The sequence below is a fragment of the Amblyomma maculatum genome, chromosome 1 (genome assembly GCF_055883805.1).
Source record: "Amblyomma maculatum isolate TAMU_Amacu chromosome 1, ASM5588380v1, whole genome shotgun sequence".
In the NCBI taxonomy this organism is placed as follows: domain Eukaryota; kingdom Metazoa; phylum Arthropoda; class Arachnida; order Ixodida; family Ixodidae; genus Amblyomma; species Amblyomma maculatum.
In genome coordinates this window covers 25,706,457-25,719,488 of record NC_139344.1, presented here as the reverse complement: position 1 = coordinate 25,719,488, position 13,032 = coordinate 25,706,457, and the positions used below count along the sequence as shown (strand labels likewise).

The following is a 13,032-nucleotide window of genomic DNA, read 5'->3' as shown; positions in this document are numbered from 1 at the left end:
GAGGTATGCACTCTTCTGAAAATACTGACATTCAGCTGTAAAAGCCTGAAGGAACATCTTGCTAAGTATATATGTGTTATAACTTATAGAATGCAATGGCCTATAGGCTTCTGAGTGTGGTTCCTTCATTTTTGGCTAAATATTTTCAAATATGTCGGCAAATCCTTTTATCTAGCTTGTAGTATTGCAGAATGGTCATAACAGGTAATCAATGGCATTTGTTCGAGCTCTGTCTCTGGTTAGGAAGCTCGGTTTATGAGATTACGAGCGGTAGCATGTGCGCCATTATTCTTTGTTAGGAGGCTGCGTGCTGGCGTCCAGACAACCTTTCCCCTCCCGATGTTGTCTTCATTGCTGTAATTAGTACGTTCGCAGCCTGTTTGCTTGTTATTATTTAGTAAAATTTTGTGTTGTGCTTGAAAGTCTGTAATGATGGCTGTGTTCGACTGGACATTAGGCAGTAATCCTACGGCAAACTCTTCATCTGTACCCGCATTTTTCGTTCAAACGTATAAACGCTGACCCCCAAGTTGTGCCGATTATTGATAGCCACCACCGTCTTAGCTTCGCAATCGTAGCTCCGTACTCGTACGCGGCTTTTTCTTTATATAGGACTTGCGGATTATTGCCGTATATTTCTTTTTTTTTTTCGTTTTTGCTTTCTCGCTATGCGTCTGCTTTCGTGATATTCTGGGTGCATGTCTCTGGGGGCTGGGCTATGTATTCTGGCTCTTATATCTGAGCGTCCATTCTCTCTCTTTTCACGTCTGCACGCCTGTTATGCCAAGTTTGGTCAGAATAACTCTCCCCTCGATCCTTACAGATTTCGCTCGAGATGAGGTTCTGTGGGTTGAGTTTTGTATTTTCTTTGCGGAGGTACTGAGTGGGAAGCTGAGGACTTGTTTGTAAGCTTTGATAACACTGTGTTTATCTTTCTCTTTCTTTTGCTGCTTGAATTTTGGGGTCCCATGCTGGACTCTGATGATGATGATGCCGATGGCGCAAGGGCTGCAAGGGCAAAAAAACCAAAGAGGTTTTTTTTTTCTTCTTTTACTCAAGGTGGGTCGCAGACTAATTTGTCAAGAAGTTTGCCTCCAGTTGAAGTTAAGCCTAGCCCCAGGCGAAGTCAAAGCTTGCATGCCCATTGTATTAAATTCGCCGGCGGGCACCCGCCGGCTCTGTGGACCTCGCACACCCCGCATTCAAGGCGGATGCCCATACTAGACCACCGCTGCGGTATATGGGATTCATTTTTCTGAGTATAACCGCTGGGACACGTCGAATCTTGTCATTATTATTCTTTAGCCCTATTCGCCGTACCATTCTGAGCTATTGTCCCATAATTTTAGTGTAGCGATGACTTAGTTGGAGGGGGGGGGGGGGGGGGATGTTCTCCCTCTGAACGCGTAGCTCGGGCATTCCTAGGTTTTGAACGAGCACAACGATTTCTTCGAAGTACTTAGATTGTTATGTCTTCAAGTTCTAGGATCTCGCCAGATCATTTTTTGTTCCTTTTTAAGATTAAGTGAAGCTCGGGTTTATAAAAGGCGCATTGCAAACAGTATTTCTCGCTGTACTACGCGGCCACGTCCATTGCAGCTTGCATTTTACCTTGTATACCCCACTGTGACCGCCGGACATCCAGGTGATGACATCGCTGGCTAGACAGCGCGATTTGCGTTGTCTATAGTGTGTGCGTGCATTATGAAAACACGTGCCCGTATAGAATAGAGAGGTTTGATATAGCGGGCTTTTCGTGATTGTGTGCATAGCATAATATCGTGTCTACAGAACTAATTCGGCAAACGCTAACGTAGAAATGGCGTTAGCGTTTGCAAGCAAATTTCAGAAGTTAGCGTTGCCGCTTTTGCTGACTCAGCGCGAAAACATGGCGCATCATTCCAAGTTAGAGCAGCTTTTCTTTTTTTATATATATATCAAATGGTGTTGCTGCCTTTCACTATGACTGAAATTGCTTCGACAAACAGGTTGAGGCTGTAATTGAGCCTAGTTTTGGAGGTGCAATTTCAACAAAGCACTGAAAGTGCCGTCCCACTACTTCAGGGCATTTCACCTAAATGCTCGATGCATTAAAAATAAAATGGACAATCTGCGCATGTTCTTTGATGACCTACGGGATAAATTTGATGCGATATTATTCACAGAATCCTGGCTTTCTGTTACTGATAGTCCACTGACAATACCAGATTATATTTCTCACGGCATCGTGCGGCCCGCAAACCGAGGTGGTGGAATTGCTATGTTCATCAAAGCCACAATTGCCTGTGAAGTTGTCAGCGAATTGACATGTATTACACCAAATGTTGAGTGCTTTGTGGTACGGTTAAAAAATATTCTTATAGCAGCTGTCTATAGGCCACCATTAGGATAAAGTCCCAATTTTTTGAATTCATGGAAACTTTGCTGTCAAGCATCCATTCAATTCAAGGAGCCTTCTTAGTTATGGGCGATGTGAATATCAATATGCTTGGCGAAGATTCATCTTCAGAACGCCTAGAAACGATACTTCGCACTTTCGCTTGTTCAAATATAATTTCTTTGCCTACCCGTGTTACCGATACCAGTGCCACACTTCTAGACATCTGCATCACCAATGTACCTTGTGACCAGTGCTTATCAGGTGTGTTTTCCCTTGATATCAGTGACCACCTCCCGATTTTTACATGTTTGCCGACAGTGATCGTCAAGCAGAAAGTCACTTTTAGCTCTACTTACCGGGACATTAGCTCTGCTTTGCTCGAGAAATTTTACACTGAAATAGAAAATATTCAGTGGGAAGGTGTCTACGCCAAATGCGATCCTAGTCAAGCATACAGTCTTTTCCTGGGTATATTCAAGGCCTGCTATGAGAAACATTTTCCCTTGGTGCACAAGTCTAACCGAAGAAAAAAAATACGCAAGCCTTGGATTACGACCACCCTGCATAAGAGAATAAAAGTAAAAAACAAAATGTACCATTCTTTCCTCCGATCACGTGACACTATCCTACTAAAACAATACAAGACATTCCGTAACAAATTAAATGCTGATTTAAGGACTGCAAAAACGTACTACTATCAGTGTCTGTTCGGTGAGATATACAACAACCCAAGAAAGCTATGGCAGGAAGTAATTTGACCAATAACCTTAAAGCTAACTGTCCTCTTAATATTGCAGCTTTTGCTGATGGGAAGACTGATATAGAGGCGTTGGATACAATGAATGAGTTTTTTGCTAATGTTGGCGAATACGTTTCCCCAAACAGAGACTGTACTAATTCGTTTTCGAGACTTCGCCCAAGGCTTGAGAATTCAGTTATGCTCTCCCCAGTTACTTCCGAAGAAGTCATCAGCTTCATGGCCAGAATTCGAAAGAATGTCGCGGCTGGACTAGATGGCCTGAGCAGTGTCCCTATTAAACATGTAGCACCTATTATGGCCAAACCACTCGCACTTATAATCAATCAAATGATTGAAACTGGTATATTTCCTTCTGACCTTAAACAAGCGCGTATAACCCCGGTCCACAAAGGTGGAAGTGTTAGTGATATATCAAACTATCGCCCAATATCCGTTTTGCCTATATTTTCTAAGGTGTTTCAGAATGTTATTAATGCTCAGCATACAAATTTTCTTACTAAATACCATGCTATCAGTGAATCGCAGTACGGCTTCCAGAAAGGAAAATCAGTTGAAATGGCCTCATTACAAATCAAAGATGAAATACTTAAAAATATGGATAGCAAAAAATTCACTGTAGGTTTATTCATTGACCTCAGAAAAGCATTTGACTGTGTAAACCATAATATATTACTCTCAAAGTTGCAAGATTATGGCATACGTGGTGTTGCTCTTGATCTTATCACAAGTTACCTCTCAGACAGAAAACAGTGTGTAAAAGTTAATGACCTGACTTCTTCGATAACAACAGTAAGACATGGTGTACCTCAGGGATCGATTCTGGGACCTTTGTTGTTCATTTTGTATATTAATGATATGTGAAATTTGCCTCTTTCACCGAAATTGGTCATGTACGCTGATGACACAAATATTTTTTCTCCGCACAAACCGCAACCCAATTGAACACTGTCATAAATAGTTATTCGATCAAACTTGAAGAGTGGTTGCATAAAAACAGATTAACCTTGAATGTTAAAAAGACTAAATATATTATTTTCAAGCCTTATAACAAAGCCTGTGACACTGAGCTAGTCCTAAACTTTCAAGGTACAGCGTTGCAGCGTGCAACTTCAGAAAAATTTTTAGGCGTCTGGTTTGAAGAAACCATGTCGTGGAACACACATGTTAGCAAGCTGGCGATAGAATTAAGCAAAACAGTTGGCTGTCTCTATAAGCTGAGAGAATTACTTCCAGTGAGGCTCAAAAAAGCAATATATATTTTGCTAATTTCTACTCTTGTCTTTCATATTGCATTTCAGTTTGGGGAGTTACAACCATCCATAATTATAATAAACTCGAGCGGCTACAAAAAAAGGTGCTACGAATTCTTGAAAACTTTTATGGAAACCCTAGCCAGCTATCTACTGATCCCTTGTTTACTAAACATAGTATGCTTAAAGCAACTAAATTATATGATTACAAACTGTCTCTCTATATGCATAAACGTAACCTTCCCAATGATACGCACCGTCCCTTGCATGCTTACAGCTTACGCAGGGAACTAACGCCAGTGCCACATACACGAACAAATTATGGCCGGGCCACTCTTGACTACCGCATATCATCACTTTATAATAAACTTAAAGCCCACATTGACTTTACTGCCCCGCTTAACACATTTAGACACGAATTAACAAACTTTATGATGAGGCAATGAATAAATACTGCGATGTTTATATTCATTTCTGATATCTGATGTGTGTATAATTCTTTTGATTTTGATCTCATGTACATATCCATTTTTTGACTGTGTTGTGAAATCCTCTGCGAGATGCTGCCTGTAGGCCCCCAGGGCCCAGTCAAGCTGTCTGTAACAGCTTTTTCCCTGGGGGCCCCCAACTTGTAGGTTGGAAATAAAGTGGATTTGGATTTGGATTCTGGCTTCCCAAAGCCTAATGGGGACCGACCTGATATATGCTACCGTCTGAAACTGCTCAGAACGGTGGACAACCGGCAGGCCCATAACAGAAGGGGGTTTGCATCTTTTTGACGGCGTTTTATGTATTTAGACAGTTAAATACGGCAATTTATATTAAATGCACTAAAATGTTTCCAGAATTCCATTTATTCGGAAGGAAAGTATATGTGTTCTAGCGGTGCTTGCTTTCCATTTCTATAACTAGATGACGCCACTAGGCATACGTTTCTTTTTTTTTTTTTTGCAAAGTTTACTGCTTCAGGGCATAAAGGAATGCTATGGATTGCTTTTATGCCCTGAGGTAATTAATGCACATAGTTTTAGCTTCCGACGCATCGCTTGGACATACGGACGGCAGAAAGGAGTCTTACAGTATAATTGGCTCTGAAATAAGCTGGTATGTATTATTTTTGCACCTCAGCCACAGTAGGAACCACTGAAAAGGGCCTTTCTCCTCCATGCAAAGTAGCCAGCGATTAATGTTTTCGGAAAGCTATAATAAAGCTCTATTTAGGAAGAAGTTCCTTGCGGCACGCTAACGCAATTTTTCTTGTTCCCGCTATCGCGCAAACGCTATACGAAATCTTTCCAATTTTCAGAATTTCCCGTAGCGGTTTTTGCCTACTGAGTGCGAAAACATGGCAGCGTTATTCCAAGAGAGAGCTGCTTGTTCCAAGAGAGAGCTTCAACTAAATAAGAAGTCGCTGCGGTCCTGCTTGACACTTTTACCAATATCGAACTGAAGTCGCTGAGTCGCTGTTTTTCGCTATGTGTGACCTTGCCTAAGTGATCAAACTGAGCCTGTAATTCAGGTCACTTTTGAAGATCCATGTCCCCACAAAGCCTACAGAACCCTCCATCTACTATTCCACCGTCTGCAACTGCTCAGAACGATGCACAACTGGTTGCGACGGAACGGAATTCGGTTAAGATCTCTGTGTCGGCGTTGTATGTACTTAAACAATTACATTCTATAATCTATATTCAAATCCCGAAAATATTTACAGCTTTGCATGTCATCTGAAGAAAGCATACTTGTTCCAGCTGTTTTTGCTGTCCACTCCTTTAACTAGAGGGCGCCACGTGGTTTACATTTCTTGTTGAACACATTTCTTGGATATTTTCATGGAGGAAACGACTGTTAGTCTGTTAATTAGTTCTAAACAACTCACGTTATATTTTTTCATCTCAGCAGCAGTAGGAACCACTGATTTCGTCTCCCAGCCAAGTAAATCGCGTTTTACGGTTTGCAAACGCTGTAATAAAACTCAATTTGGTAATAAGATGCTTGCGGTTCGCTAAAGCAATACCCCTTTTTCTGCTATCACGCTAGCGCTATACCAAAGTTTTATAATGACTGAACCCGTTCCTTAGAACTACGTCGTTTCTCGCAGGCCACGCTGTTTCTAGAAACGAAAAAATGCCGATACACAGGGCTAAAAGCGATGAACACCTTCTGCCGAGTGCTTCTTACCAAAAGTGCACTGAAACCTAAGGGACGGGGGAATTTTCTCAATCTGCTAGCGCTTTTTTAATAATACAGAGCTATCGTTATCCCCCCCCCCCATCCAACCCCCCCCCCCCCCCCCCCACTTGAAGCTGCAAGTTCGATGGCCTGTAACATAGAGACCAATAGACATGCTGCACTGGCAGAGATAGGCAGAGGAAGACTGATGGACGGTGTGGTTGAACCTCCAGTTTCTTTTTCTCTAATGAAAGTAACCAATGTAAGCTCTGAGGAGCAGCGTAATTGGCCTTCGCGTTAATTTTCAGAACTTGGGGTTTATTGGCGTACAGGAAAATACTATTACCTGGAAGTCTTCACATTTCGTCTCTGCAGAAATACAGCAGCTTGGTGACTCTTCAAAGGCATCTCCAGTCACTACTAGCATCCGAGCCACTCACACCTCAGCAGGTGTTACCTTGTTACCCAACACTGAAGCACGAGTGCGGTTCAGTTTTAAATAGTCGAGTTTTAATTGGTCTCATGCTTGCTGTCTAGCTTGTCTACGGTGGGAGTGATAGAGATTTTCCGTACTTGCAATCACGAGATGAATACGCGAGGACACGCTCAGTGTTTTTAGTGTGTCCCTGCAGAAAATTTTATTGCAATTCGTGAGATGCAACAAAAGGGCATTTATTCTGCTTTTTGTTTGGAGAAATGGGATGGAGGCGTCGTTATTGATCTCAACGGTCTCCCGTGCTAGAGTTGTCGATAAAGGCCTGGTAAAATTTATTGTTGTAAATGCTCACTTTTGTTTCTAATGATTTTACGCAAAGAAAGTTCGCCGAAACTCCAGCCTTCAGTCACACGCCGCAACCAAAGCGTCGTTCCCTTTAATAAAAGAAGGGGAACTTCTGTCGATAAAAAGAATAGCAAATGTGCGCCGCCTGGCAGCCAAGCCTCATTACTGTGCGTGAGCAGCACTCTTTTCTCCTGCATCGCACAAGATTCTCTGTTGAAATCAGCCATCTAAAGTGCCATTGCTTTTCGTCGTAGCAGCGATAATATACCATCGCTTCGCTATTAGCGCCATAACATTAAAGGAGTAGATGGAAATATTTCCATGGTTCCGAGAGCACGAGGCTCATAAGGCAGCGACCTCGCCTCTGGAGCTCATGTTTCTGGTCTTGCCCTAATCGAGAGCAGCTGCTTTATCCCGTGTTTGTAGCATCATCGCACGCGCGTTATATATAATATATATACAGTGTGGGTCTGGAAATTACTGCAATGTTATCGATAGAAAAAAACATTATTCAAGATAACGTTACAAACGTTCAAAATTTTTTTAAGTAGTCCTCTTTGGCATCTACACATTTTTACCAGCGACTCTGCCATGCACTGTACTCATCCTGGAAAGCGTCGACAGGAAGCTCGTTCAGAGCCCTTGTCACGGCGGTTTGTATCCCTTCGATGTCCCAAAACGGACTCCTGTTAGAGCGCTCTTGATTCTGGGGAACAGGAAGAAGCCTGGCAGAGCCAGGTCAGGGCTGTAGACGGGCTGGGTGTGCTCGGCTATAAACTCCCTTACGTGCAGAAATTGTGGCTGGGAACGTTGTCGTGGTGCAACCCCCAGGTATCGGCGGTCTCGTATCCCGCTCGATGGGCCTTATTTCTAAGTCTCTCGAGCACATCCACCTGGTAGACAGCGTTGATTTCCCGTGCTTGGGATACAAATTCTTTGTGAATTACACCCTTGGTGTCAAAAAAGGCCGCTTGCATTGTTTTAATTTCTACTTGCTCACCATAGCCTTCATGGGGCGAGGGGTTCTGAGGTTTGCCATCCGGAAATTCGGAGGTTCGCTGTGCTATCAGAACAGGAACTTGGAGCTATGAAAATAGGTCAAACCAGATCTTACGTAGACATGCTTGAATTCTTTGATAGGTCTCAATAAGGCTCTAGTTCAGTTTATCACAGAACTCGCTCGCGTACTGTTGTTCGCGTGTGGATGCCATTACACGTTGTGACAAGGTTAATATCTGTAGGTACACGGAAACCGAGATCATGACGCTCCTAGTGCTCAGAGCAGGCTGCGCTGAGAAGTGATGAAGCATTGAACGGTCCGCTCGCTTAAAACAGCCAATAGCGCCCAAAAAGAAATAATTGCAATATTTTCCAGAATCATGTGTACCCTGCATATATACATATATATATGAAAGAAAGAAGCCAACAGTCGGCGAGGCCAAGGAAAGAATTGGGGAATGTACTTTTTTTTTTTTTCAATTTTTACTTCGATAATCACATAAATTAGTAATGCAGTCTGTTTAGGGGAAAGATGATTAAGCACAAAGTAGAAGAAAAAACAGCGTGCCGATGGTGGGAACCAAACCCACAACCTCCGAATATCGCGTCCGGTGCTCTTCCAACTGAGCTACATCGGCCGCTGTCCCCCCTGCTACTTTCTTGGGTATTAATGTTGTCTGTATATGAACTTTGAGAGTGTTCACCAGCGCCACCCTCAACCATAGCGGCGGACGTGGAACGTCCTGTGTTACCGCTAGCGTCACGTAGAACGTGATCAAGAGCGAGGGCGAAAGCTGTGCTAGAACCCTCTTACGCTACCTATAGCTTCAAGACTGCCAGAACCGAGACCGCCGTAAGCTACAAGCAGATCAATTAAGGGGAAATGAGGGTGCTCGTTATAATACATTAATACATGAAGGAAAGAAGCCAACAGTCAGCGAGGCCATTTCCCCTTCATTTATCTGCTTATATATATATATATATATATATATATATATATATATATATATATATATATAGCAAATCAGACTACCACGAGTACACCAGTATTACTGTTTAGTCGACTGATATTTTATCTTTTTTTTAGAATTTGTGAAGTGTTCACTTACAATAAAATAAATTTTCTTGCACGTTTACATTGTCTTTGGTTGCGATATGGCAAACTTGTAACCTTTGCATGCTTTGTGCTGCTGTCTTTTCCTACCCAATTCGCAGTGAGAAAAATCCAGCGTTGGAATCCAGAGATCTACAGAGCAAAGGCCTGAGTTTCCAGTGACAAGTTACGGCGGATGCAGGACAATGCGCATGTAATAAAAGGAGACAACATTAGATGTCCTGATTTTCGTAGGGCACCCGCAGATATCGCTCACTCTCATTTATCTGTTCTTCAAAGTGGTCTTTGACTAGAACGCCATAATGTCTTCGCAGTTAATAAAGAATTTAAATAAAACTATCTGTGTTGTCTACGAAGTCCTGGCTGGATTTCTTTTTTTTATTGAGAAAATTTTTCTTTTTTGTTTGGAGAGGGGGTCCGTGCGTCATCATACTGACGAGCTTACTAACAAGCGCTCCCTACAAAGAGTATGTAGAGAACATGAGAAACATAGAGCGCAAAGTCTGCTTCTCAGCCGCGTAGTGCGGCTCTTGTAGCACCCTCGAAGGTTTGAAGTTTTTCGAGATGAGCTGGAGCATATTGGCCACTGACGATCAGTTACAAGCTATGTAGCTTAGCCCAGAAAGAAACCTCTTGTGTTTCCTGTACTTGCAAATTTAGCGTTTATATGTTTGCTTCCTAACCAACGGCGCATGTAACCTAGTGCAGTTTGCCAATGAACATAGAGCAAGCAACCGTTATTTCAATGAACGCATTCCAATTCTTGATTTTCTGCCATGAAATGGTTTGCAAAGCTTGAATACGATTAGGAACTATTTGTGCGACTACAAGAAGCTGTAGTTCGGTGATGCACAGGTTTGCCGAAATAAATCCAGGAACCGCGAAGCCAAGGTGCGAGAACTTCTAGGATAAAATAAAATCGCCCCTGCCCTCGATATATTCCCGCATTAAATTCCACTTTCAAGCATCATACATACTGACGAACGTAGTAAAGAGAGATTAAGCTAAAATAACCAGCTTAGGGAACAAACTGAGGGTATACAGAAGCGCAAATAGTTTCCATCCTTGTATTCTCGAGATAGCGTCTCATTACAATAGACGAAGGCCATTGGTGCGAAGGCATTCCTGCCGCTTAACATTGAGGAAGTAATGGAAAACTGACTATAACGAAAATTAATACTGCCATGCGCTGATTAATTCTTTCGTGAGCTGTGTAGTCTTAAACTCGACACAGTTTCCAAAAGAAAGTTAGCATGAATGGAAGGTATCCTGGAGAAGCGATATTATGCAAAGAACTGCTTTCACATGTCAGGCTTTCACATAGCCTTTAGTCCCTGCCTCCTCTCGCTTGTACGAGGAATCAATAAACAAATTCCAATTCCAATTCCAACGTAAGGAGCTCTAAAGAAAACAAAACAAACGCTACATAGGCAGAGTCATAAGGAATTTACTTAAAAAAAAGGCAATAATGGAGGGGTCGGGCACCAGTCGTTAAGGCCACCCCTTATATTAGAAGAACGATTTACAGCGTACCAATTGCTGTGCGAGTAGTTTTAAGTGTGTTCGAAGGAAATCGCCTGTTAAGGGGTGCGATTTGCTTTATATCAGGCGCACGCGCACAGGGATATACTGGTAGTGAAATTGAGAATACCGCTTGAGGGGTTGTAGCAAACAGCGGTCGGCGGCCGCGGATGAGATTCACAAACCTTCTTAACAAAAGTGTCGTTCGTGACTGGTCAATGCTCTTCTTGTCGGCTCTGATGACAAGCCCATCGCCTCGTGATTAAGAGATGCTCCGCCATTGGTGGGCGTACGTTCTGCTTATAATGAATGAGTGAGTAATGCTTATTAAATGGCGCTAGTACGAAGGCCTATTCACAGTATTGGTTGTAGAGATCAGATTTTGACGACAATGATCGCCTCACGTGCAAGCTCCCATAGGGATAGCAGCGCAGGCTGAGCCCGAGCGTCGTCGTTGCGCGGTCAAGTCTGAGCACGGAATGTGGTGACATGGCCTGGAAGGTACTTTCTTCCGAGGTCGTGGTATAATCAGGGCCGTGTTGCATTGTTGGGTTGGGCGTCCATGTTGTATTTCCTACAATAGTAATTATAATAATCATAATAACTATAATCGCGATACCAGTTAGGCCATACCATTGTAGTCGCGGAGGACATCGAGATTTGGTGACGCAAGAGGGTTTCTTGGTCATCAAATCTTGCCTTTTTCTTTATCATTTTTGTCGTGACTAAGAGCGTAGCATGCACTACACTGGCAAATGCGGTAATCCGCTATATGCATGGGCACTTCTCATGTGGCCAGCAACAGGCACCACTTTATGAAACGCTGCGTCCGCCACTCGCGGTATGGCATGACACGATTGTAGGCTACGCTACCTCCACTGAATGGCAATCCGGTGATTTAAGGCGATGGGGTGTAACGCTTGAACATGGGGCTTTCACATTACGCGATCATAATGCGGACTTCCACGAGTGTTGCATAAGACGCTCATGGGTTGCAGCAGAACTAATTTCTGGTGAAATAAACCCATTTCTTTTTCATTAAGCTATTCTCATCGCTCACCATGACGACTGCCCGATCGGTGCGTCGGCCGTTGCGTCGCGGTGCTTCAATTAAAGAAAAGAAAAATAATCCTAATGTAATAATTGTTCAAATATGATTCGAATACTACTGAGCTGCGGCCGCAAAACAAAGAAAAGAAGCTAGAGCCCCCAAATAGTACCAATAATTCCTGCAATCCAAGCCTTCGAAAAATATTATTAGTCACGTAAGATAGCAGACTGAAAACGGCTCCTGTAAGCTTAGAGAAGTATTGAACGACTTAGAGACTCGCACTTTAAATAAAACCATACCACTGACGATGCCGCCGCTATGTGGCTTGGCACAGATACTCTCAAAGATGGATTTCGGTACACAAGAGACACTGAGAATAGCTTTAACACGATTTTGATTGTAAAATGAGATGAGATGATATGGCCTTTCTAGCCTTTATTGCTACTTGTCTGGAAGTGAAAGAGGCATTTAATGCTCGGAGATTACCAGCATATTTTCAGCTCTGATTCGAACTTAGACTTCACCTATGACGCCATAGATGAAAAGTGGCGCAAACTATGAGTAAACACGCACTCTGTGATTGCTGGCACACGGCGAGTGGGGTGCGCCCTAGCAGCAGCCGAAATGAGAGCTATATCGCCGGCCGCCCCAGTCGCTTCGTTGCACCAGCTATGGATTCGTTCAAGAGCACTACAACAAAGCTCTCAAGGCGAATACTGCTCAACATTTCAGCGACCTTAGTCCCAAGGAGCGTGGGATGCCTTTGAGTGCTGAGGCGACTGGCTTAGAAGGATATCAAGAATGTCCGAGCACCGCCAGTGTCGGCAGCAAGGGAAGTTACCGGTGCGGCTGCTGACGTCACCGAGACACCGTCAAGACTGATGAGAAAAAGCTACTACATACGCGGTGTTCAAATAGCAGCAAGGGTTGGATCACGCATTTTGGTAAAAAGAAAAAAACAAGTGAACATAGGGCTTGCCACGCTCTATTTTTGTAGGTTGCAC

At 43.1% G+C, this 13,032-nt stretch overlaps 1 protein-coding gene across 1 annotated transcript in view; it reads left to right on the top strand.

Annotated features, from left to right (window-relative positions):
• LOC146201965 (uncharacterized) overlaps window positions 1-9,791 on the top strand; it is a 38,727-nt gene extending 28,936 nt beyond the window's left edge. Inside the window, exon 3 of the mRNA XM_084583764.1 lies at window positions 9,558-9,791. Within this exon, the coding sequence (XP_084439890.1) occupies window positions 9,558-9,607 (50 nt within the window). The 3' untranslated portion in view covers window positions 9,608-9,791. The remainder of the gene's footprint in view (window positions 1-9,557) is intronic.
• Window positions 9,792-13,032: the final 3,241 nt, after the last annotated feature.